Below are 22,869 nucleotides of genomic sequence, written 5' to 3'. Positions count from 1 at the left end.
ACTTATATATTAAGTGCTAGCCTACATCAATGGTACACACCGCATAGAGTTCCATATGTCACTGTGCATTGAGGTAATATGCAGTATAACAAACATTACAGCAAAGCATGGAGTTTAAAGGGGAAGAAGAGAGCTTGCACTGGTGCTTTAGACAAGCAGGTGATGTAGTCCAGGTAGCCATATCATCAGCTGGTGCTTCCCTTGGAGAATTATCCTAGGCTTACATATAGGAAGCTTTTACATTCGGGCCAATAAAGAACCCAATACCACTGGCAATCTGCACACTGACACTGCACCACCTTACTCTGAGCCTCCATTATTATTGGGTTTAAAATTTTTATTAACAATAAGTTAAAACTTTAATGAAAAACACGCCAAGAAAACAGCTCAGCCACTACGGCTCAAGCTGTATAATAAATAAGGGGAAACTCCCCACAAACAACTCATAACTTTGTTTAACTTGTATACAGTTTAAATAGTCCCCCTTTTCAGGTGACACTAGCCACAAAACTTGGCGTGCGACAAAGGGAGGGCGGGAGGGAAAACCACAGCTGCTGCTACTGAGGCGACTGAGCCATTAGGGCTCCAAATCCCCCTTTTTTAATTTACAAAACCCTCACAACAACCCCTTTATCTGCCCAGATACAGCTTTCCCTCCCTTTCGGTTACTGAGGGAAAACTAAAGAACTCCGCTGCCACAATCCCATGAGGCAAGGGGGGCTTAAAATGTCTTTCCCCCCCTCTCCTTACATTTGCAGGGGCATGCCAAGGAGATGAGGCTGCGCCTGGAGCTTCTTGCTGCACTATCAATTCTGCATTTGGCTACGCTCACTTTGCCTTTCTCTGATGACATTCCCTCCCCCCAGTACAGGCTATTAGGTAATGGAGCACAAGATTATTTTCCTTCTCGTTTGTGGACATATGCATTTCCTCTGTGTGTATATATGCGTTTGCACAGAATCCTTTAACATTCTTCTGCATTTTAAGAAATGTAATCAAGCCCAGCCAAAATCACAATTTGTGTGTGCTTAAGACCCCTTTCAAACTTGGGCAGTGTGGGTTTTAGCGGCGCGCTTTTAACCCCCAATATCAGCCGCAGAAAGGCTTTATAGCGCAGGGCATTTTGGGAGCGGTGTATACACCACCCCAAAGATGCTGCTTGCAGGGACTTTTCCCGTACTGCAAGTGCACTGCCCCAGTGTGATAGCACTCAGGCTTTCACACTGGGGTGGCTTGAGAAGCCCTATTTTTAGCGCTAAAACGCCTGAAGGGCACCCAAGTGCCTTAAAAGTAAAGCAATACTAAAGTCTAGTTTTTAAAAAATAACAAACATGTTATACTTATCTGCTGTGTGCAATGGTTTTGCCCAGAGCCTCCTCTTCTCCGGTCCCCTCGCTGGTGCTCCTGGCCCCTCCTACCTGCTGAGTGCACCCACAGTAAGCAGCTTGCTATGGGGGGGGGGGGGGGAGCTGAGCGGCTACTCTGTGTCCAGACACAGCTGCAGCTCAGCCCCACCACCCTCTCCTCATTGACCCACTGACAGCAGCGAGTGCCAACGATGCTCAGCTGCCATCTCAGCCAATGAGAAGGGGGGGGGGCAGACTCTTGCGCAACATCGCAGGATCGATACTGGCTCAGTCTAGTATTGGGGGGGGGGGGGGGGTGTTTAATCTTCATGCATAGAATGCATGCATGAAGATAAAGTGGTTCTAAAGTCAGACGATTTTAAGAGGATAGAAATATGTCAAGTTATTTTTAAAGAGACAGACGCGGATTCTGGTTTTACGGTGTGAGGGGTTCAGATTTTTCATACTTCATTGGCTGCATACTTGTTCCAGGTCAATGGGTTCACTAGCAAGATGTAAGCTGCAAAACCTGCACTTATAAAAACAAGTCTGCAATCAAAACTCCCAAATGTTAATTTGGCAGGTTCACTTAAAGTTTGTAAGCAAAATTCCAGGGGCCTTGGCTGTTGGGGTGTAGTTACTCTTAATAAAGCAACTTTGGATCCTTTAAACCGATAAAGTTCTCTCAATTTTTTTTTTAACCACTTCCATACAGGGCTGTTATACACACATCCATACCGGGCCTATTCTGGCACTTCTCTCCTACATGTACAAATCATAATTTTTTTGCTAGAAAATTACGCAGAACCCCCAAACATTATATATGTTTTTTTAGCAGACACCACCCTAGCATGGGTGCTCAACCTGTGGCTCTCCAGCTGTTTCAGAACTACAATTCCCATGAGGCATTGCAAGCTACTGACTGTTACAAGCATGACTCCCAAAGGCAGAGGCATGATGGGACTTGAAGTTCTGAAACAGCTGGAGAGCCACAGGTTGAGCACCCATGCCCTAGGGAATAAAACGACGGTCATTGAAACGTTTTATCTTGCACGGTATTTGCGCAAAAATAATTTTTCAAACGCCTTTTTTTGGAAAAAAATTGTTTCATGAATTTAAAAAAATAAATAAAAAAGTTAGCCCAATTTTTTTTGTAAAATATGAAAGATGATGTTACACCGAGTAAATAGATACCCAACATGTCACGCTTTAAAATTGCGCACACTCATGGAATGGCGCCAAACTTTGGTACTTAAAAATCTCCATAGGCAACGCTTTGAAATTTTTTACAGGTTACCAGTTTAGATTTACAGAGGAGGTCTAGTGCTAGAATTGTTGCTGGCACTCTAACGCACGCGGCGATACCTCACATATGTGGTTTAAACTGCGTTTACATATGTCGGCGGGACTTGCGTGTGCGTTCGCTTCTGCGCGAGAGCTACTGGGGACAGGGGCGTTAAAAAAAAAAAAAAATTTTTTTTTTTTTTTTTTTTTTTTTACATATTTATTTTTTTACACCTTTTTTTTTTATTTTCACTTTTATTCCTATTACAAGGAATGTAAACATCCCTTGTAATAGGAATGTGTGTGACAGGTACTCTTTATGGAGAGATGCGGGGTCAATAAGACCGCACATCTCTCCTCTAGGCTGGAAAGCATGAAATCGGTGAAAAAAAATTCACCGATCTCATGTTTACTGTTGCTTAGCAGCCGCAATTGCGGCTTTGTTTACTTACGGGGACCCGGCCGTGACGTCATCACATCGCGCCCGGGTCCTCCGACGGTCATTCCTGCCAGCGCCAGATGGTTCGTTCTCCGGGCCCCCGATGGCACGGGAGAGCCCGGAGAAGCACCGGATGGCGGCGGGAGGGGGGGGGGGGGATGTCCCCTCCCGCCGCCTGTAAGAACGATCTAGCCGCCATGATCGTTCTTACGTTGTGCAGAATCGCCGGCAGAAGAGAAGGATATCTGAATGATGCCTCTAGCTGCAGGCATCATTCAGATATCCCCCCACAAAGCCCAGGCCGTCATGTGACGTCCACCCGGATCGTTAGAGGTCCTTTGTGGACATCATTTTACAATGGGCTGGTATGGAAGTGGTTAAATATACCTCCGGAATGGTTAATGCCGTAATGTGCTAGTATGAACTGCATACTAGCACATAACATAATTTATTTGCCAAGCAAAGTACACCAGCGCTGTGCTGTCACGGCTCCTGCTGATCTCGGAGCTTCCATCTTCATCGGGTCTTCTTTCTGGGTTCTGTCTCTTCATCCACCTGAATGGCTAGGCTACAAACACCACTGGGGTCTCTTCCGTTATAAAAACCCTGGCCTGTCTCTTTCAAAAATGTACTTCAATACCAACTTTAAGATATGCACACTTTAAAACCCAGCTCATAATTGGCATGCAGAAGCCACGTGGGATGTTCTCAGGTAAAGCATCTCTGGAGATGCTCTTTAATAATTCCTCTCCTCCGAGTTTTTATCTCATGCACAAATGCTTTCAGATGTTGCTCTATATAGAAATAATCACTTTATGGTTTTAGGCATTAACCACTTGGGATCCGCCTGCCGTCAATTGACGGCTACAGCGCGGATCCCAAAAGCCAACAGGACGTCAATTGACGTCCGCCCCTTTGGGCGGTCCCCGCGCGCGCTCCAGAGTGCGCAGCGGGGAAAATCTGTGTTGGCCGTGTCCCTTGGACACAGCCAATTACAGATCGCCGCGAACGGCCAATCAGAGTGGCCGTTTGCGATGCGATCTGTGCGGCCAATGAGAGATGATCTCATATGTAAACATATGAGATCATCTCTCATTGCCGGCTCACACAGAGACAGCGGTGCTGTCTCTGGAGAGGAGACCGATCTGTGTCTCTTGTACATAGAGACACAGATCGGTCACCCCCCCCAGTCACCCCCCTTCCACCTACAGTTAGAACACTTTATAGGAAACATGTTTAACCCCTTCCTCACCCCCTAGTGTTAACCCCTTCAATGCCAGTCACATTTATACTGTAATTAGTGCATATTTATAGCACTGATCGCAGTATAAATGTGAATGGCGCCAAAAATGTGTCCGATGTGTCCACCATAACGTCGCAGTCCCAATAAAAATCGCAGATCGTCGCCATTTCTAGTAAAAAAAAAAAAAATAATAATAATAATTCTGTCCCCTATTTTGTAAGCGCTATAACTTTTGCGCAAACCAGTCGCTTATTGCGATTTTTTTATTTTTTTTTACCAAAAATATGTAGAAGAATACGTATCGGCCTAAACTGAGAAAACCTTTTTTATTTTTAATTGGGATATTTATTATAGCAAGAAGTAAAAAATATTGTATTTTTTTCAAAATTGTCGCACTTTTTTTGTTTATAGCGCAAAAAATAAAAACCGCACAGGCGATCAAATACCACCAAAAGAAAGCTCTACTTGTGGGGAAAAAAGGACGTCAATTTTGTTTGGGAGCCATGTCGCACGACCGCGCAATTGTTAGTTAAAGCGACGCAGTGCCGAAAGCTGAAATTTCACCTGGGCAGGAGGGGGGTATATGTGCCCAGTAAGCAAGTGGTTAAAGGCATGCTTTTTATATCACAAAAGACGCACTTATCCTTTGTGGAATTTGAATATAAAAACTGTGCCATTTTAAAGTTGTCAGAAATTGATATATTGTAAAATCAGGGATCTCCAAGTTTTTATGTAATTTATACAAACCTTAAATCATCACTAAATATGGTTCTGCAATCCTGACAACTGTGGCTGCAAGTTTCCTGTGCAGCTGCATTCTCAAGGATGTTCTCACCTGCTACACAAAGTACTAGGTTACATTTACAGTAAACACTTACCACAGGGGTGAGGGCCATCTGACAGCTGTAGATTCGTGCAAGGCCAAAATCTGCTAGTTTGACTTGTCCACAGCTGGTCACTAGAATGTTTTCTGGTTTAAGATCACGATGCACAATACAGTTCAAATGAAGGAATTCAAGGCCGGAGAGGAACTGTCTCATTAAATCCTGCCAGAACAAAGAGTACAATTAGTAAAATGCATCTTCAGTATAATACACACTAAAACAAACCGCATAGTACGAATCACACTTGCGAAAGCCCACGCTCGACGATTACATGCAAGAACCCCAGCGGGGTTCCCATGATTAGCTGCGAGAAGCAGCCCCATTGAAAGACGCAGACTGCTTGCGTCCAGGGCTGATTACTGCATGAGCGATTACATGGGCGTGAATTTGATTAGCAGCGGGTTCACACTGGTACGACACAACTGTTATCCTACGTTATAAACAAGTGGGTGACTAAAGCGCTAGCCAACAGTGAAAATTAAAAAAGTGACCAGTGAAAAACAAAATGCTGCTCAAATCTAAAATGTGCCAACAACAAATAAAGGTCTGAATAAAGAATGATGAGCGCAAACTGAAAATCTAAAAGTGAATATAAAGACAGTCCATAGGGGACTGATAACAATCAATAAAGATATGCAGTGAATTCAAAATTAGTGAAATAACTCAAAACTGATAATAAATCCAAAAATAAAAGTCCAAATATATAAATCAAAGTTTGGATAAATCAATCTAGTGTGCCAGTGATAAACAAAACTTCTGCACTTCGGGCATGAATGTGGACAATCTTGATAACTCTTTGCTTAGCCGACTTCGCTGCGCCTGGACCTATACTGGTATTGGATACAGAGAACGCCCCTCGACTCTATCTCAGCACTGGGAAGATTCCGTGCAACACGAGTTACCCACTGTTTGGATTCTGTTCCAGTTTTGGGAGGATTTCGTTGACACGCATGACCTAGTGTCTGGAGGTAAGCGCACTGCGAGCCCAGGCTAAGCAAAGAGTTATCAAGATTGTCCACATTGATGCCCGAAGTGCAGAAGTTTTGTTTATCACTGGCACACTAGATTGATTTATCCAAACTTTGATTTATATATTTGGACTTTTATTTTTGGATTTATCAGTTTTGAGTTATTTCACTAATTTTGAATTCACTGCATATCTTTATTGATTGTTATCAGTCCCCTATGGACTGTCTTTATATTCACTTTTAGATTTTCAGTTTGCGCTCATCATTCTTTATTCAGACTGTTATCCTACGCTGCCCTGTAACATTGGTTCTACTTCCACGAACAGGATATGATTTTGCTCCGACTTTAAAAAAGGACAAGTCAGACGATCTCGGATCAATCAAAATAATCCCAGTGTGACATAAAATTCCATCTCCTGCTGCTGTAATCACCATGTCGGACGTTGCAAGTTGGATGGTTAGGACGAGGATCAGACTTTGATCTGACTTCAATGATATTGAATGGGCTGAAAAAGGACCAGCTGGAAAGTAGTACGGGACTTGTGTTGGACCAGTTTAGACGGCTCTCACAGGGAACCATTGATTTGTAAACGTCATGCGACATGTGCTCCCGAAGTTGGAGCGTTTGTCGCACCAGTGTGAACCGGGCCTAAGCCTCTTGTAGCCAATCGCATAAACCTGCACTGGGGTTCTCAGAGGTAATCGTCAAGCAGGTGCATTTGCAATTGTGAATACCCACTAAAAAAAGATCCTCCATTCTAAATACAAATTACTTCAGGCAAGCTTGTGGGAGGTGGCCGAACGTTTGAACACCGCAAAGGTGATGTCACCCATCACAATAGATGTTAAAGCTGGATACACATGGGCCAAATGTCAGAAGACAACGACCGATTTAAAAATAAAAAACAACAGTGTGTACCAGGCTTAAAAGGAACACAATTTTTTTTTTAAATAACAAACATGTTATACTTACCTCCACTGTGCAGCTCGTTTTGCACAGAGTGTCCCCGAATCCTGTCTTCTGGGGTCCCTCAGCGGCTGTCTCGGCTCCTCCTTGCAAAAGCTTTCCACCTTTATGCGAGCTCGCATGGTGGAAAGCTTTTGCGGGCGCACTCCCGTGCTACAGCGGCGGGCATAGCCGCCGACTGTATCACTCGGCCCCGCCCCCGGTGCGCCATCGGATGTGATTGACAGCAGCGCCAGCCAATGGCTGCGCTGCTATCAATCCGTCCAGCCTAGCAAATCAACAGCCAGGCTAGGAACCGAAGAGGATCCATAGGATGCATTAAGGTGAAAAAACATTTACATTTACCTTTACAACCCCTTTAAGTTTATACTTTTTGTGCCAAACTTATCTAAAAGGAGGCAGGAGAAGCGGCGAATACGAACGCTGCCACAGTCAGCACATAGTTTAAATATTATTTTCTTGTTCAAACCCAGTTGGTGCATTTAACCGCATTACCTGCATTGATCAATGCAAGGGCACATAGGAGACAATTGTTCTCTACATGTTCGGTTGTGTGCGTTCCATAAAAATGCTGCATTTTTACTCGAGAAACTTACTGCAATGCAGAAGGTTGCATTCACACCTGAGCGTTTTTCAGCTCGTAAAATGCTTCTCTCAAAAGTTTTAGATTACAGGCGTCTGTCTGCTTTTTACATTGGTGACCCTTTGACCTGTAGAAAATCGCGGCAAAATCGCACAACTTTCCGTCTGAAAAACAATACTCAGGTGTAAATGCAGCCTTTAGTTTAATGAAGTGTGGATTCTGTCACTTAAAAAAAAAAAAAATTACAAAAAAGTTTCCCCCCTTCTACATTGCACTCTCAGTGGCAAGGTGCAACAGAAGATTAAAGTTTTTCTTTTCACTTATATTGTTTAGTTGACATTTTTCTCCCCGTCTTCAGTATTTACAACCCAGCAGAGCTCCTTCAGCCCAAGTAGTAAAAGTTCCTGATGCCGCCTGAAGATTTTATTAAACCCTATGGAACATCACATCTGCCATGTACAGTACACAGCCAAACAGAGGCCAATATCCAGGTCTGAATAGGACTCTTGTGCCAACATTGTGCAAACTAAAAACCAATAGAAGGGATACTAAAAAAACAAAAAAACCCACACACGGCATCTGACTTCCAGCAAAGACCACAAAACTACTGTTTGTTCCTCTTTTTCTTGCTTTAGATAGAAGAGGAATGGTTAAAACCTCTCTATCAGACATTTTTCTCTGTCTGTCCTTTTTGGGAAGAAATATCTTCACTTCCTTCCCCAGTTACCACCATCTCCACAGCAGAGACACAGGAAGCAGTAAACCCTGACCAACCCAACCAAGAAGTGTCTTTACCGCTTGGTCCAAATTAGAGAGCTCTGCCTTCAGTTCCAATCAGGATGACGACTGTCAAACAAGAAGGGAACATCGTTCAAAAACATCACAGAATTTCAAACCCTTCCCTATTCTAGCTAAAAATAAAAACCAGTACCCAATGGCCATTTAAAGCTCAAGTTTAGTAAAAAAAAGGTTTAAAAAAAATCAGCACAAGGGAAATTCCTTACAGTGCACACAATGGCCCACATTACGCCGCCGTAGGGCAAACACTGTACTCTATGCCAGCGCAGCGAGGCAAGCATGGCATTCAGCAAGCATGGCATTCAGCAAGCCAGTGCTCCCAACGCTGCGCCAGCGTGGCGTGGGTTTCAAAGGCGCACGTCGGCGTAGGTGGAAGTGAGCGTGAACCCATGCAAATGAGGCATGACCTCATGCAAATGATGGGCCGAGTGCCAGACAGGTACGTATCACGAACTGCGCATGCGCCGTGACGTGGACGCAAGCACAGCACCCCCATGCGCATGCTCACAACCACGCCGGCAAAACTGCCTAAGCTACGCCGGATCACTGCGTACGCCGTGAACATAACGTACGCCCAATACGCCAGCTTGTGTTCCCTAGTGTAGACCTGTGCATGTCTGTTGCTGGGTTGCACCTCCTTTATGGGGAATAACTTTATGCCGGACGTACAACTTACGCGCATCTCGCGTAGCATGTGCCAGGCACACGCATGTTCGTGAATCGCATTATTTCCCTCATTTGCATGGCTAATCAATAGAAGCAGCCCCATGCGTCCAGCCTAAATGTGCGCCCACCCTATGCCGGGGTGTGCAAGCTACGTCGGCGGGGTGTAGCCCGTTTTTAGGCACATATTAGTTTGTGGGTCTGGCGCACAGATACGACGGCGCACATTTGCACTTACGTCGGCGTAACTTGTTATACGTCGGCGCAAATGCTTTGTGAATCTGGGCCAATGTGTCTCTTCCATTCTGCAATCTCCTCCATGCTATTCCCCACTGTAATTGTCCAATACCACAGAGCTGAGGGGCCCATCATATAAAACTCATGAACAGTGCCAACAATGCCATGAATGAATGAATGAAAGATCCACCTCCATTTATGGGATTGTTTTTAATTCATTCATAGAAGCTATAGTACAACTTATGAAAGTAAGAGGGGGAAGAAAGGGCAGGCATAGTCCACACATGAGGAGTGCATATCAATGTTCATTTTGGCAGCAAAAATGTTAATTTAGTTTTAGTGTCTTGACTAAAGCCATGTTTTTTTTTACCAATCCAGCATGAGAAGCTTGCTATACTAACTATCCAATGTTAGAACACAATAGCTCAGCGGGAGACAGCTAGATTGGACCCCTTAATATTGTCCTATTGGACGAAACACGTCTGGAAGGAGACATTAGTGCTGATGTCAGGCCACTGTCAGATACCAGGTCAGCAGTGGCACCCATTGTCATGGTTTTTACGATTAATTTTTTTTTTTTTGCTTTTAACATACAAGCCGAATATATACTACACTATGGAAACTTCATCTGGCTCCAGGTAAGTTTTATTTACTACATCTACATCTGGATGATGCAAGTTGCTCAACAGCCTTCCCCACAACAGATGGTGGATCTATACTAAGTGCGCATTTGTTGCTCCTATGGCAGCCAGCTTTTTACCGGGGTGCGGTGGATGATTCTGATGCACTGTAGGGCCGAAACAGCTAATCGATTAATCGGTCAACCGATTTGTTTGCCTGCATACAGAATGCATTACTTGTTTACATATCCGGAAATACAGTGCAGAGCACATACAGCTCAGTACACCATCTATGTCAGTAAGTGCCCGAGAGGTTGTGAATGTGTGAAGAGCAATGCCTCATGGGACATGTAGTCCTGGGCAAAAAGCCCACTTGAAGAGCAATGCCTCATGGGATATGTAGTCCTGGGCAAAAAGCCCACTTTAAAGAACAAAGGGACCTGTGCCCCTTTTGTTAAACCGGAGCAAGATTTGCCAAATTTCCTTTGCTTAGAAGAGTGGTGCAGGCTTCTTTGCCAATTCTCCCCAACGGGCTGTCATTTGAAACAGGAAGATAGGCGCACAGAAAGATTTATGGCAGATCAATTATTTTTCTGTACTTGCGGGGAGTTTAAGAAATAAAATATGGAGAAATGTGCATGCATTCCAAAGAGGTTTGAAATGGGTCTCTGATTTGCAGTGCAGAATAGGGATTCACTTACATTTCCTTCACTGCATAGGAACAATTACATCTGGATTTATACAGCAAATAAACTTTTTTTTTCTCGTTTTACTGCAACAAGCCAAAAAAAATGGCTTATTATAAAAACTAGAGCAAATAAATATGTTTTGGCCATAGCAACCAATCAACTTTAATATTTCCGCCTAGCAGAGGAATGATCGTGGCAGTTTGCGAGAAGATTTTTGTAGTCGTCACCTCCCAGGGAATTTTTCCAAGTACCTCCGGCAGCCAGAGGCGCTCATTATCATCCTCTATGGCCACGCTCACAAATGAGGCCCAGCATGGAACAAAATATCCATTGCTCTCAATGCACATCAGAGCTTTTTATAGGTTCTTGCTGTCACCGCAAAGATTTTTTTTTTACCACCACAACGGTGTAAATCAAATGCTGCAAAACTGTGATAAACATGATTATCATAGCTATGCTATAATTTATAGAACGTTCCAATTACCCCATCCCTACATCTTCAAAGACCCAAATGTAATAAATATTTGGGAATATTAATTCAGCTGCTGAGTAAACACCATTCAGCTGATGTGCAGCTGCTCCGATTCATCCGCTAATGAGTCACACTCATTGTTCTAATGAAAATTCAATCAAGGGGAAAGAGACAGATATATGTTTAACCAACACAGTCGGCAACTTCCAGGTCAACAAATCTATCGAAAGTTCCATCGTCATTTAAATAAAAGCAAAGCAGATCTAGGGACACCCAATACAAGGAAGAATGTATACATCAATATACACACACACACACACACACACACACACACACACACACACACACACAGTAGCATTCTACATACACACAAGGCCTTCATATATACACACATACAAAGAGTCATTGAAAATGCTGCCAAATTCCTTATTCTAGATTTCCTTTCTACATCAGCTACTAGAATGATTTTTGAAAAAGAATGGTTCTTTTCTTTTAAAGCGGTGGTTCACCCTCAATAACAACATTCTAGCATTAAATTAAGCATAGTAGCGCGGGCTACAGTATGCCTTTATTTTTTTTGCCCCATACTCACTGTGTAATCCTATAGAGAAGATTCCGACTCCCCGCGGGGAATGGGCGTTCCTATCCAGAGGGAAGATGATTGACGGCCGGCTATGGCACGTCACGCTCCCCGAAGATAGACGGAGTAGGTCTCTGCTCTTCACGGCGCTAATAATTAAAAGGCCTCATTGGCCAGGGTTCTCCCTATCCCAGTTATATGCCCCCCACCATCTGAATGGGGCTTTACTCGTTTCGGGATTCTGAAGCACTAAACACATTTGTAATGTACAGGGCTGTGGAGTCGGTAGATAAATGTTCCGACTCCTCAGTTTTATGTACTTCCGACTCCTCTGTATTAATATGCGAATGTATTTTATACATTCCTTGAGGGAAAGAAACGCAACCTACCACAGGACTACAGGCTGGGAAGCCAACAGTCTACTGTATTGCACAGTTTAAGCAAAAGACAAACACAATGAAAACAACGTTTTTTATTCTAAAACATGATTTTCCTAGGAGAATCCCATAGTCATGTTTAAAGTTTAAGCTAACAATCGGAGTTTACAAGTTTTTATAGCCTTAGCTAAATGACAGCAGTTTTTCCAATGGTTTACAGCAGGGCTCAAAATTTCAAGTCCTGAGCTACTAGCCAGGCCTCAAGAGTTACTCGCCACCAGTTGCCCCACCTAATTCATACACTGCCCTGCGCCTAATTGCACCTGTAAACACGCCCTCGTAGATTATCTCATGGAATGACAATGTTTTATGCAGAAAAAAGTTACAAAATTAAATATTACCAACAACAACTTTAACAAAATGGGACAGGGCACTGGGGGCAGACCAGAGGGACAGGGCACTGGGGGCAGACCAGAGGGACAGGGCACTGGGGGCAGACCAGAGGGACAGGGCACTAGAACTGGGTCTCTTCCCCATTCTCATGCTGTCTCCTCTGCAACTCCCATCCATCCTCTCTCTCTCTCTCTCCCATTCATCTCATCATCAGGAGCCTGTGTGTGCGGCTCCACGCTTGCATGTCCACACTTCCCCCTTTTATTCAGGCTGGCAGAGAGGAGAGGAGCTGCAGCACAGCGGGAGGGAGTACAATCCAGCGCTGAGATCCACACAACTGCACAGCCATTGACACCATAGCACAGCGCACACTGACAGCGCACAGCACACATTGAGACCAGTCTGCTCACAGTGCTCAGGCTAAACTGTTGGACACTTACATAGAGCACAAGGAGAAGAAAACTGCACAAACTAGAAGGCTGCCGCTCTCATGTCAGGGCAATTAACTTTCAGTGAGCGCTGCACCGGAGTGGTAATTTTGGCAATCCTCCACCTCACTCATTACTTTCTGCTCTCGAGCTACATTGGTCGGGGCCCGGGGGAGGGGGGCAGGCTCAGAGAGGTCATAATGTTAGGTCCCATGGCTTAATGAGAATTGTAAGGAGAGCACCTGTGTACTGCTCTGCCTGGCTCACCAGACTACTTTTCCCGAGCATGCACCTTTCCTCTTCGGCCGCCAATCTCATCGGGACTCTAAGTGTAGGCACAGATTGGAGGGAGATTGGTCATGTAGCCCTGTCATCACTCGCCCCCAGCTTAAATCCACTCGCCAAATGCTAGTAGGCAAGTGGAAATTTTGAGGGCTGGTTTACAGCTTCAGTCTTGAACTATTGGCCCTCCATTCCCTTCACTTATACAAGTGTCTCACTCTCTAGTCCTGCAAAAAACATATTATTTTAATCCCTTATCAGTGAGAGGCTAGGTTACACATGGACGCTGCGTTCCCTGTAAAAGCAGAACACAACACTATGGAAAGTATAAGTATTGCAGCTCCTAATTGTGCGTTGCGTGCCATATAGTGAAGCACATGAAAAGCATGCTTCTTCACGGTCACTTAACGTGTTCATTTGCGGTTACGTGAGGCACTGCATGCATTGGTCTTTATTCTTACAGTAGAGAAGTCATTAATTATAACTTTTTGTGAATTGGGACATTTAAACTTGCTTTTTTTTTTTTTTAATTCCAATCTAAATTTAGTAGGAGTCGGAGTCGGTGCATTGTTTGCCGACTCCGACTCCAGGTACCCAAAATTTCCCCCGACTCCGACTCCACAGCCCTGGTAATGTACACCATAACTTCTAGCTGTCCCTGCTTTCAAGAGACTGTCCCAGATTTGGTAAAGTCCCTCTTTCCTCCTCATTTGTCCTTCATTTTGGTCTGATCTATACAGTGGTATATAAAATGCACTACTTATCAAAAAGTGTTTCCCCAGTGCTAAACCTTTCATCCAATTTCGAATTTGCTGCATGTGTAAATTCCAAAGCCAGTATAAAAGGAATAGTAGTGGTCAAAATACATGCGAGTTTAACCCAAATTATTATTTTTTGGACAATACTCCTTTAACCACTTGCTGCCCATCAAATGATGGCTGGGCGGGGCCACTAGGGGGTGTGTGCCGCGTCACTGAGGACCCGATGCGCGTGCCCGGTAACGGAGCAGGACCGTGGATCTGTGCGTGTAAACACACAGATCCACGTCCTGTCAGAGGAGAGGAGACCAATAGTGTGTTCCTTGTACATAGGCACACCAATCGGTGAGTCCCCTACAGTTAGAATCACTCTCTAAGGAACACATTTAACCCCTTGATCACCCCCTAGTTTTAACCCATTCTCTGCCAGTCACATTTATACAGCAATCAGTGCATTTTTATAGCACAGTTCGCTGCATAAATGTAAATGGTCACAAAAATGTGTCAAAAGTGTCTGATAAGACCTAAAACATGACAGACTGGAACTAAAAGATGTGAACAGATGTGCACTCGTTTACATTCGCTTCCCGCTGACATGGGTATCCATTAACCACTTGCCGACTGCCACATGCCAATGTACGTCGGCAGAATAGCACGGGCAGGCACATTGGCGTGCCTGTATGTCCCTTAAAATTTGCCACGTGCCTCGCCTTGCGGGTCCTGGGAACTCCGTTCCCGGGTGACCTGCGATTGCGGTCGGCAAAGGCAGAACAGGGGGGGGGGGTTTAAAAACTGGCGCTCTTTGTTTATAGCGCAAAAAATAAAAACCGCAGGTCATCAAATACCACCAAAAGAAATCTCTATTTGTGTGGGGGGGGGGGGGGGGGGGGGGGGGAGACGTCAATTGTGTTTAAGAGCCACGTCGCACAACCAGTTGTCAGTTAAAGCGACACAGTGGCAAAAATCGCAAAAAGTGGCCTGGTCTTTGACCAGCAAAAATGGTCCGGACTTAAGTGGTTAAGCTTAATTTCCATAACAAAAAAAACTGAACGGAATTGAAAATCTCAAAAGTGACATCTATTCTGTTCCAGTTTAAAACGGAATTATAAAACCGCATAGAAATTTGTAGCTCCAAGTGCTTCAATTATTCCTAAGAGGAAGTGAACATTTTGTGTGGTGCTGACCTGCATTACCATACACACACACACACACACACACACACACACACACACACACAAAATAAAAAAACACACCACACAAAAAAATTAGGGCACTTTCACAATGAGGTAAAGCGCTGCCAATTTTAGCGGCGCTTAACCCTAGTTTTAGCTGCGCTTTTGGCCGCTAGCGGGACGCGTTTACCCCCACTAGCGACCGAAAAAGGGTTAAAAGTGCCCGCAAAAGGGTGGTTTGGGAGAGCTAAATACAGCGCTCCCGCACTGCTACAAAAGATGCTGCTTGCAGGACTTTTTCTTCCTGTCTTGCAAGCGCACCACCCGAGTGTGAAAGCACTGAAGTTTTCACACTGGGGCTGCAGAAGGACATTTACAGGTGTTTTTTAAGGCGCTACTTTTAGTGCAAAAGCGCTTGTAAAACATTCCGGTGTGAAAGTGGCCTTTGAGCTTTGCCTGGAGTTCTAATTTAAACACAATTCTTTCCACCTTACACCGACTTTGTTGTGAGAGAAGCTAGAAAAAGTACTTGGTAGTTATCCTTTATGAAGACAACTCATTTCAGAAAAATACTACAATATTAATTCTCAGTCATGTTTTTATACATTTTTAAATGGTGCACGTCTATTCAACTGAAAGACCCCCGCCGAACACCTCAGAGTTTGAATCTCTCCTCGTTAACCCATGAAGTTCTCAATAAACTATTACAGTGGAACCTCGGATTGCGAGCAATGCGGTTAACAAACGTTTCACAATACGAGCAATTTTTATTTATTTTTTTAAATCCCGACTTAGTTTGTGAGCATTGTCTCGCAAAAAACTAACAGGATCCAAGCCTCACACACAAACGCAGTATCGCATTTGGCCAGAGGTGCGGGGGTGCTGGGGACACTGAGCCGCTCGGAAACACTTGGAAATACTCCGTTCCAGAGTGCAGCCGAGCTGTCGGAGTATTTGAGTCTCTCCGGCGCCCCCACCACCTCTGGCCACATGCGGTATTGCATGCCATAGAAGTCAATGTGGAACTAATTATTTTAGTTTCCATTGACTTCTATGTGGAAACTCGCTTTGATATGAGAGTGCTTTGGATTACAAGCATACTCCTGGAACAGATTATGCTTGTAATCCAAGGTTTTACTGTACTATAATTCTGACTGCATTAATGTGAACAATGGTAAAGTTTTAATCCTTTTTTAGAACATCTCCATGAAGCAAAAAATAATAAAATAAGACTCTTAAAACAGATACCTTAACAGTCTCCAAAGGTAAACCAGGTGGAGGGACCTTATTCAAGTAGGTTTTCAGGTCCTGATCAACATGCTCAAACACTAGGGTCACCTTAGTCTCACGGTCTGTCCGGGCGGAGGCACAAACATCCATAAGCCTGTGGACATGAGAGAAAGATTACAATTATAACAACGGATTACAATGTATGTGTTTTCTATACAAGTGATCTTTTCAGTGCACTCATTACCAACAATCTTAACCCATCAAACCAGAATGTGGTCTCCCACAGTACACAGTTTAGTAAATCTAAACTTCTAAATACCTTTTCTCATCAGCAGTATATAGCAGTCTTTACTTTTTATCAGTGTCTGGTTAAAGCTTGTTGGGAGGAGTTTTCATTCCACTCTGACTTATCCCATGAGGCTGCAGGATGCCTCACCCTCTCGGAATTGGCGCAAGGAGAAAAATGCTAATTTCTAAGGCTTCATTTACACCTAGGCGTTCAAAATCTCAGCGATTCTGCCCACGTTTCCAAATCATGGCGGTAAGAGTTTGCGATACCATTACTTAATAGCACCCCAATTGCGGCAAATGTTGAATGCCGCAAAAACAAGCCACGATTGGGGTGCCATTAGGAAGTTTTGTCGTGATTTGGAATTGCAGCGATTCCAAATGCCTAAGTGTAAAAACAGAGCCTAAATGTACGATTTCGAATTCTGTGTCAATAAAAGCGTTTTACAGCACTTTGATTTGCTGCACGATAGTGGCGCATTGTTTATCCATAAAAATCCACCTTTCCTCTCCTCCTGCAGTGCTGCTCCCCACTGCTCTTCGCCAATTTTGGTGCATGCCATTGAGCACGAATAGAAACTGTCAAACTGATTTTGAGTGGCTAGAGCAACTACACATAGAACTTTGTTTAATAAAATTGGTGATTTGCCGCATCAAAAAAAAAAAAAAAAAAAAAAGCATCGTCACCCACCCCACCCCAAATAGTTTTCATTTTGGATAGAGGGGAGATGGATTACAACACCTGCCAGTTTTTATTGCCGTCTGTGCCTCCGTTAAAAATGTACTCTCTCCATTTGTCCTGTTAAAATATTCCAATGGGGGACAGTAGTTCTGGTGACCTGGGGGTACCCAAGGGATTCCCCTTTACTTCCCGCTTGGCTTTGGGACAGGAAGTGAAGGCAAATCTCTCAAATGGGGCACAGATGGCAAAAAAATAATAATAATAATAATAATAATAATAATAATAATAATAATAATAAAATCAGGACAGGTTATAATGCTTTTTTGCTCTATCCAAAATGAAGAAAAATAAATAAATAGTGCGAACAAGTCATTATGAACCTTCAGCAAGCCTCAAGGAGCATTCACTAAACCGTGAAAAGCTGACGGTTGGAAATGGGCGTACCAATTGTCACTTTAAACAAGCGGATAGCAGGCTTCATAAAACTTCCAACAAGCCTCAGCTAGTGCAGAAACCTGCTAGCAGCTTAAAGTGGCAATCAGCACTCCCATTAGTATCAGTGTTTAATGCTTACAAACCAGAACTGAACGGTACTTTAAAAGCTTCAATAAAGCTTGCTGAAAGCTCTGAAAATGCCTTCTAAAAGCCTGTTGTTCACACTGCTCTTATACAAGCTGAAACCTGTGTGAAACAGGCCTTAAAGTGGTTGTAAACCCACTTTTTTTACTTTTGCCTACAGGTAAGCCTATAATAAGGCTTACCTGTAGGTATAAAGAATATCTCCTAAACCTGTACGGTTTAGGAGATATTCCCCTCGCAATGCGCCGCTGATTGCATCGGTGCATGCGCAGGGGGGATCCTCGGCTGAATGGCCGGCCCCGCCGACCCATGCAGGAAAGGAAATCTCCCGCGCGCATGTAACGTCATCGCCGCTCCAGCCAATCACAGCGCTGGAGCGGTGATACCTGGAAGACACGCTCGGCGTGGACCAGGTAAGTTCCCTACCTCGTTCCGAGGTAAGTATTTCATAATGAGCTAATATGCGGTGCATACTAGCTCATTATGGCTATTTCCTTGCAGGTGTAAAAAAAAAAAAAAAAAAATTATATACGGGTTTACAACCGCTTTAACGTCATGTGAAATCCTGAGAGTGCCTTATTTCTGGATTTCTACACTAGGGTTCATTGAAACCAAATGGGGCTATGCACACATTTTTCCCAGCTATGGACACCAGAGGGAGACATCAAGTAACAGGATCTCGAGGCAGCGAGGAACACTTAAATGTTAGGCTACAGACTGATATAAGTTCCAGATACAGTAAAACCTTGGTTTGCAAGCATAATTCGTTACAGAAACATGCTTGTAATCCAAAGCACTTGTATATTAAAGCATTTTTTTTTACAGGGTATAAAAAGAGAAGCGAGGCACCTCCAAGTGTAGCAATAAGTTGCACCTTCATTAAATGTAACCATATTGCTACACTTAGAGGCACCTCTCCTTTTATACTCTGTTGTGACATGACGCTACTCTTATATCAAGACATTGCTTGTATATCAAGGCAAAATTTATTAAAACATTTTGCTCTTGCAAAACGCCCTCAAACCAAGGTTTTACTGTATAATAATAATAATATTATTATTATTATTATTATTATTATTATTAATAATAATAATAATAATAATAATAATAAAAAAAAACGCAAATGACTTAACGAAAATATAACGTGCAAAGAAAAATAAATCATCTATTTAAGGATACCATACATTTCCATATGTCAGGAATTTTCAACATCACTAAACATCTGAAATTTCCTGAACATTGGAAGTAGTTGCTGCATTGCCACCATCTAAAATGTATACCGTATATGCATTTTCTACCTACTGCCACATGTCATAAGACCCCATTCACACCTAAGCGACAAAAACGCCCGACGTGGGGCGCTTCTGTCGCTAGAGGGGAGAATTCCCATTGCCGTCTATGGAGATGGTTCACATCTCATAGACGCGCAACGCCTGTCGCCTGAAAAAAAGTCCCGGACCCTTTTTTCACGCGACAGGCGCGTTTTCCCATAGACAGCAATGGGAATACTTTAGGAGAAAAAAAAAAAAAAAATGAAACATTTGTAATCGCGGCAAATCTGCCGCTACACGCGAACGCGGCTGTCGCTTAGGTGTGAATGCAGCCTAAGGCTTTTTACACTTACAATTAACCTGGCTTTTCAAAATAATCAGGTCTTTTTTTTTTTTTTAAACACTCAAACTGGAATACATCATCGATAAAGCGCTAATCCAGGGGGATAACATTTTTCTTGCCTGGAGCGGATATCCTGTTAGTGACCGACATTGCTGGCTGATAGGAATGACTGAACAAGGCGGCTAAATTTAGATGCACAGAATAAAATATGAATACAATGTCAAGAATTTCACTTTTATTATATGCAAGTAAGAAATCTCTACATATTTGTGGTTGTTCTTGTTAGCATTCCCCTTGGCTTCTGGCACAGTGCGGCTGGAGATTGTCGATGCACAGGGCCTGTTTTTTTTTTTTTAATTCAAGAGCAAATAAAATTGGACAAGAGGGATGGGAATGCCTGAAGCTGCCAACACACACTAAGGAAATTATCAGCTTTTACTGCACAGTTCCTGCAGCAAGAACTCCTCTCCCAGACACCACTCATCAGAATTCATGTGTTTTACGGGGCTTTTTGTCTGTACATATACTAAAGGTCAGGCATAACCACATTTTGCACATACAAGGTGGTGGTGGAAGCAAATCTGAACTAGTGTTACTAAACCCAGCACCCTGTATTCATTATATCTGGTCTTGCACAGAACAGAGAAATGCAAATATTTTAGTAAATATAAACTGCTAAATACCTTTTCTCATTAGCAGTATATAGAAGCCGTGTGACTTCTATCAGTGCCTGGTTAAAGCTTGTAGGAGGAGTTTCAATATTGCACTGGCTGTCCTATCAGGCTGCAGGACCCCTTATCTTCTGTCTGGACGGGGGCGACTGGCCTTTTGCTGATCACATGCACTCTCCCAAGAAAAACAACCTCTGGCAATTCACACCAAACTGAGCATGTGCAGCCCGACTCCAGCAACTCTGTCTCATCTTGTTGATCGATTAAATAATTTCGGTACTATCTGCCTGCCTACACATGGTTCAAATCTCAGCTGCGCCTTGCTAAACCGGCCAAGATTTGCATAGTCTACGGCTGGCTTTAGGCAGGCCATAAATGTTGTGATTTCCACAGGTTGCAGGAAAAAAATAAAAATAAAAATATTCGCTCAATTCTCCTATCAACACAGATGATGTTTATGGGGAAAAACCCTATAACAAAGCTATTCTGTTCTCCTGACATGAAGGGGTTAGAGTAGGGAGCCGTCCCCGCAGGGAGAACACTGCTTTTATAGCTAGGGGCTATGGCATGTAAAAATCCAGCATGCTGGTTGGACCCAAGTTGGTGGATGGACAAACTTGCATAAAATCAGCCATAGATGGTTCGAATCTCACCCGATCCCTGCTAAACGGGTTGAAATTTGAACCATCTATGGCCAGATTTAAAGGAACACTAAAGTTTAAATTTTTATTTTATTTTTTTTAAACAACAAACATGTTATACTTACCTCCACTGTGCGGCTCGTTTTGCACACAGTGGCCCCGATCCACGTCTGGGGTCCCTCGGCAGCTATCTCGCGCCCGCCCCCCCCCCCCGTTAAAGCTTTCCACCTTGGGGGAAAGCTCTTGCGGACACGCTCCCGTGATGCAGCGGTGGGCATAGTGGCCGACTGTATCACTCAGCCCCGCCACTGGCGTGCCGCGTCATTGGATGCGATTGACAGCAGCACCAGCCAATGGCTGGGCTGCTTTCAATCCATCCAGTGTAGCCAATCAACGGCCAGGCTGGGAACCGAAGAGGATGACGGGGACGAGCGCAATACTTTCAAGGGGTCAGGTAAGTAAAAACGGGGGCTCTGGGGGCCGGTACTGTCGGATGTTTTTTCACCTTGATGCACCTTTTACAACCCCTTTAAGCAGCCCATAGATGGATCAAAATTTGGCCAGTTCAGCAGGGATTGGCCGAATTTCAAGCTATAGCATTTCGAGCCCATCAGAAGTCAAACTAATAATATTATTTTTATTTTATTAGCCCACTGGCTGATCAAAACAATAAAAAGTGACCCATCTATAGCCAGCCTTAGAACAGGTCTGTTTGGACACGTAATGGATGCATTTTTTTTTACAAGCACTACTCCATTTTAAGCACTGGCCACTAGACACTATTGTTCGATTATTGTCAGCGTCTTCTCCTTGCTTTAGATAAAGGGAAACCGCAGGCTGTTTTCAGAGATAAATCCTCTGAGCATAATATTCTTAGGAATCTATGACAGATGAGGCTTTGCAAATACAAGAGATACGATATATACAGTAGGTCACCAGTCCCAGCTCAGTATCTACAAATGGCAGAAGATAATAGACTGTCAAATAATAACACTAAGGCCCATTTCAGCACTTTCCCCATTAACTCTTACTATACCAACTACCTCTCCAAATATTCCTTTATATGGCAAGCCTAGTAATATTATATTGATGGTTTCAATGCAGTGAAGGTTTTGTACTGAACCATTCACCTGTGGAAAATAAAAGCGTATGCATTCTAGGGGTCTGGAAATGTTTCTGGTCTCTAGCAAAACATTCTGTGGGAGACTGTTCACAATATGCATGCACTGATGGGCAACAGAATAAAAAGGCCACACTATGATGGCATCAGGGCTAGAATGAAACCAGGCTTGTAAATGTCACTGGACACAAATCCGCTAAACAAAATAAATTAAAAAGAAAAAGCACCAATAATCTCATCTCAAGGCAATGCTTGAAATATAAAAGGCTTTAAAAGCAAGGAAAACATTAAATTGTCAGTAACCCTGCAGCACACCATATGGCCTGGAGGGCAGTAGTCTCTACACTAAAGGCCCAAGTAGGGCTTCATTTTCTGGGAGTTGCTTGAACCTTTAGCATTCGGGGGTTACTTGCAATGACCACAAGAGATGGCACTATGCATAACCAAAGTTGCAAATAGGGGTGCACCGAATGAATATTTTGGTGCCAAGACCGAAAATGAAGGATGCACTAGGCCGAAAACCAATACCAAAAAATGACAGTTTTAAAAAAATATTAAATATTTTTATATACAATTGTATTATATTCAACTTTGTAATATCAATTTAAATTAATATGAATTTATTGTTGGCACCTTTAGTGCAAGAAAGGTCAAGAAAATGCAGTCTGCAGTCTCTAACCTTCTCTTGCATCATGTCTGCAATCTCGCACTTAAACGCATTGCTAATAGTATTAGCAAAACTTCTATTTGGTGCACCTCTAGCAGATATGAAACAGGAGACTGTCAGACTGCAGACATGATACGAGAAATCAATGCAGCCTCACCGGTGCCCATCATATGCAGCTTACCAGTGCCCGTATC

General features: G+C 43.4%; 1 protein-coding gene across 1 annotated transcript in view; it reads right to left on the bottom strand.

Moving 5' to 3' along the window:
- CDK4 (cyclin dependent kinase 4) overlaps positions 1-22,869 on the bottom strand; it is a 74,531-nt gene that overhangs the window by 25,794 nt on the left and 25,868 nt on the right. Inside the window, exons 3-4 of the mRNA XM_040340867.1 lie at positions 16,432-16,567; positions 5,191-5,358 (exon numbers count right to left, since the gene is read on the bottom strand). Of these exons, the coding sequence (XP_040196801.1) occupies positions 5,191-5,358; positions 16,432-16,567 (304 nt within the window). The remainder of the gene's footprint in view (positions 1-5,190; positions 5,359-16,431; positions 16,568-22,869) is intronic.

The sequence above is a fragment of the Rana temporaria genome, chromosome 2 (genome assembly GCF_905171775.1).
Source record: "Rana temporaria chromosome 2, aRanTem1.1, whole genome shotgun sequence".
In the NCBI taxonomy this organism is placed as follows: Eukaryota; Metazoa; Chordata; class Amphibia; order Anura; family Ranidae; genus Rana; species Rana temporaria.
Note: the sequence above shows the minus strand (reverse complement) of the source record. Positions and strands in the feature narration are given on the sequence as shown.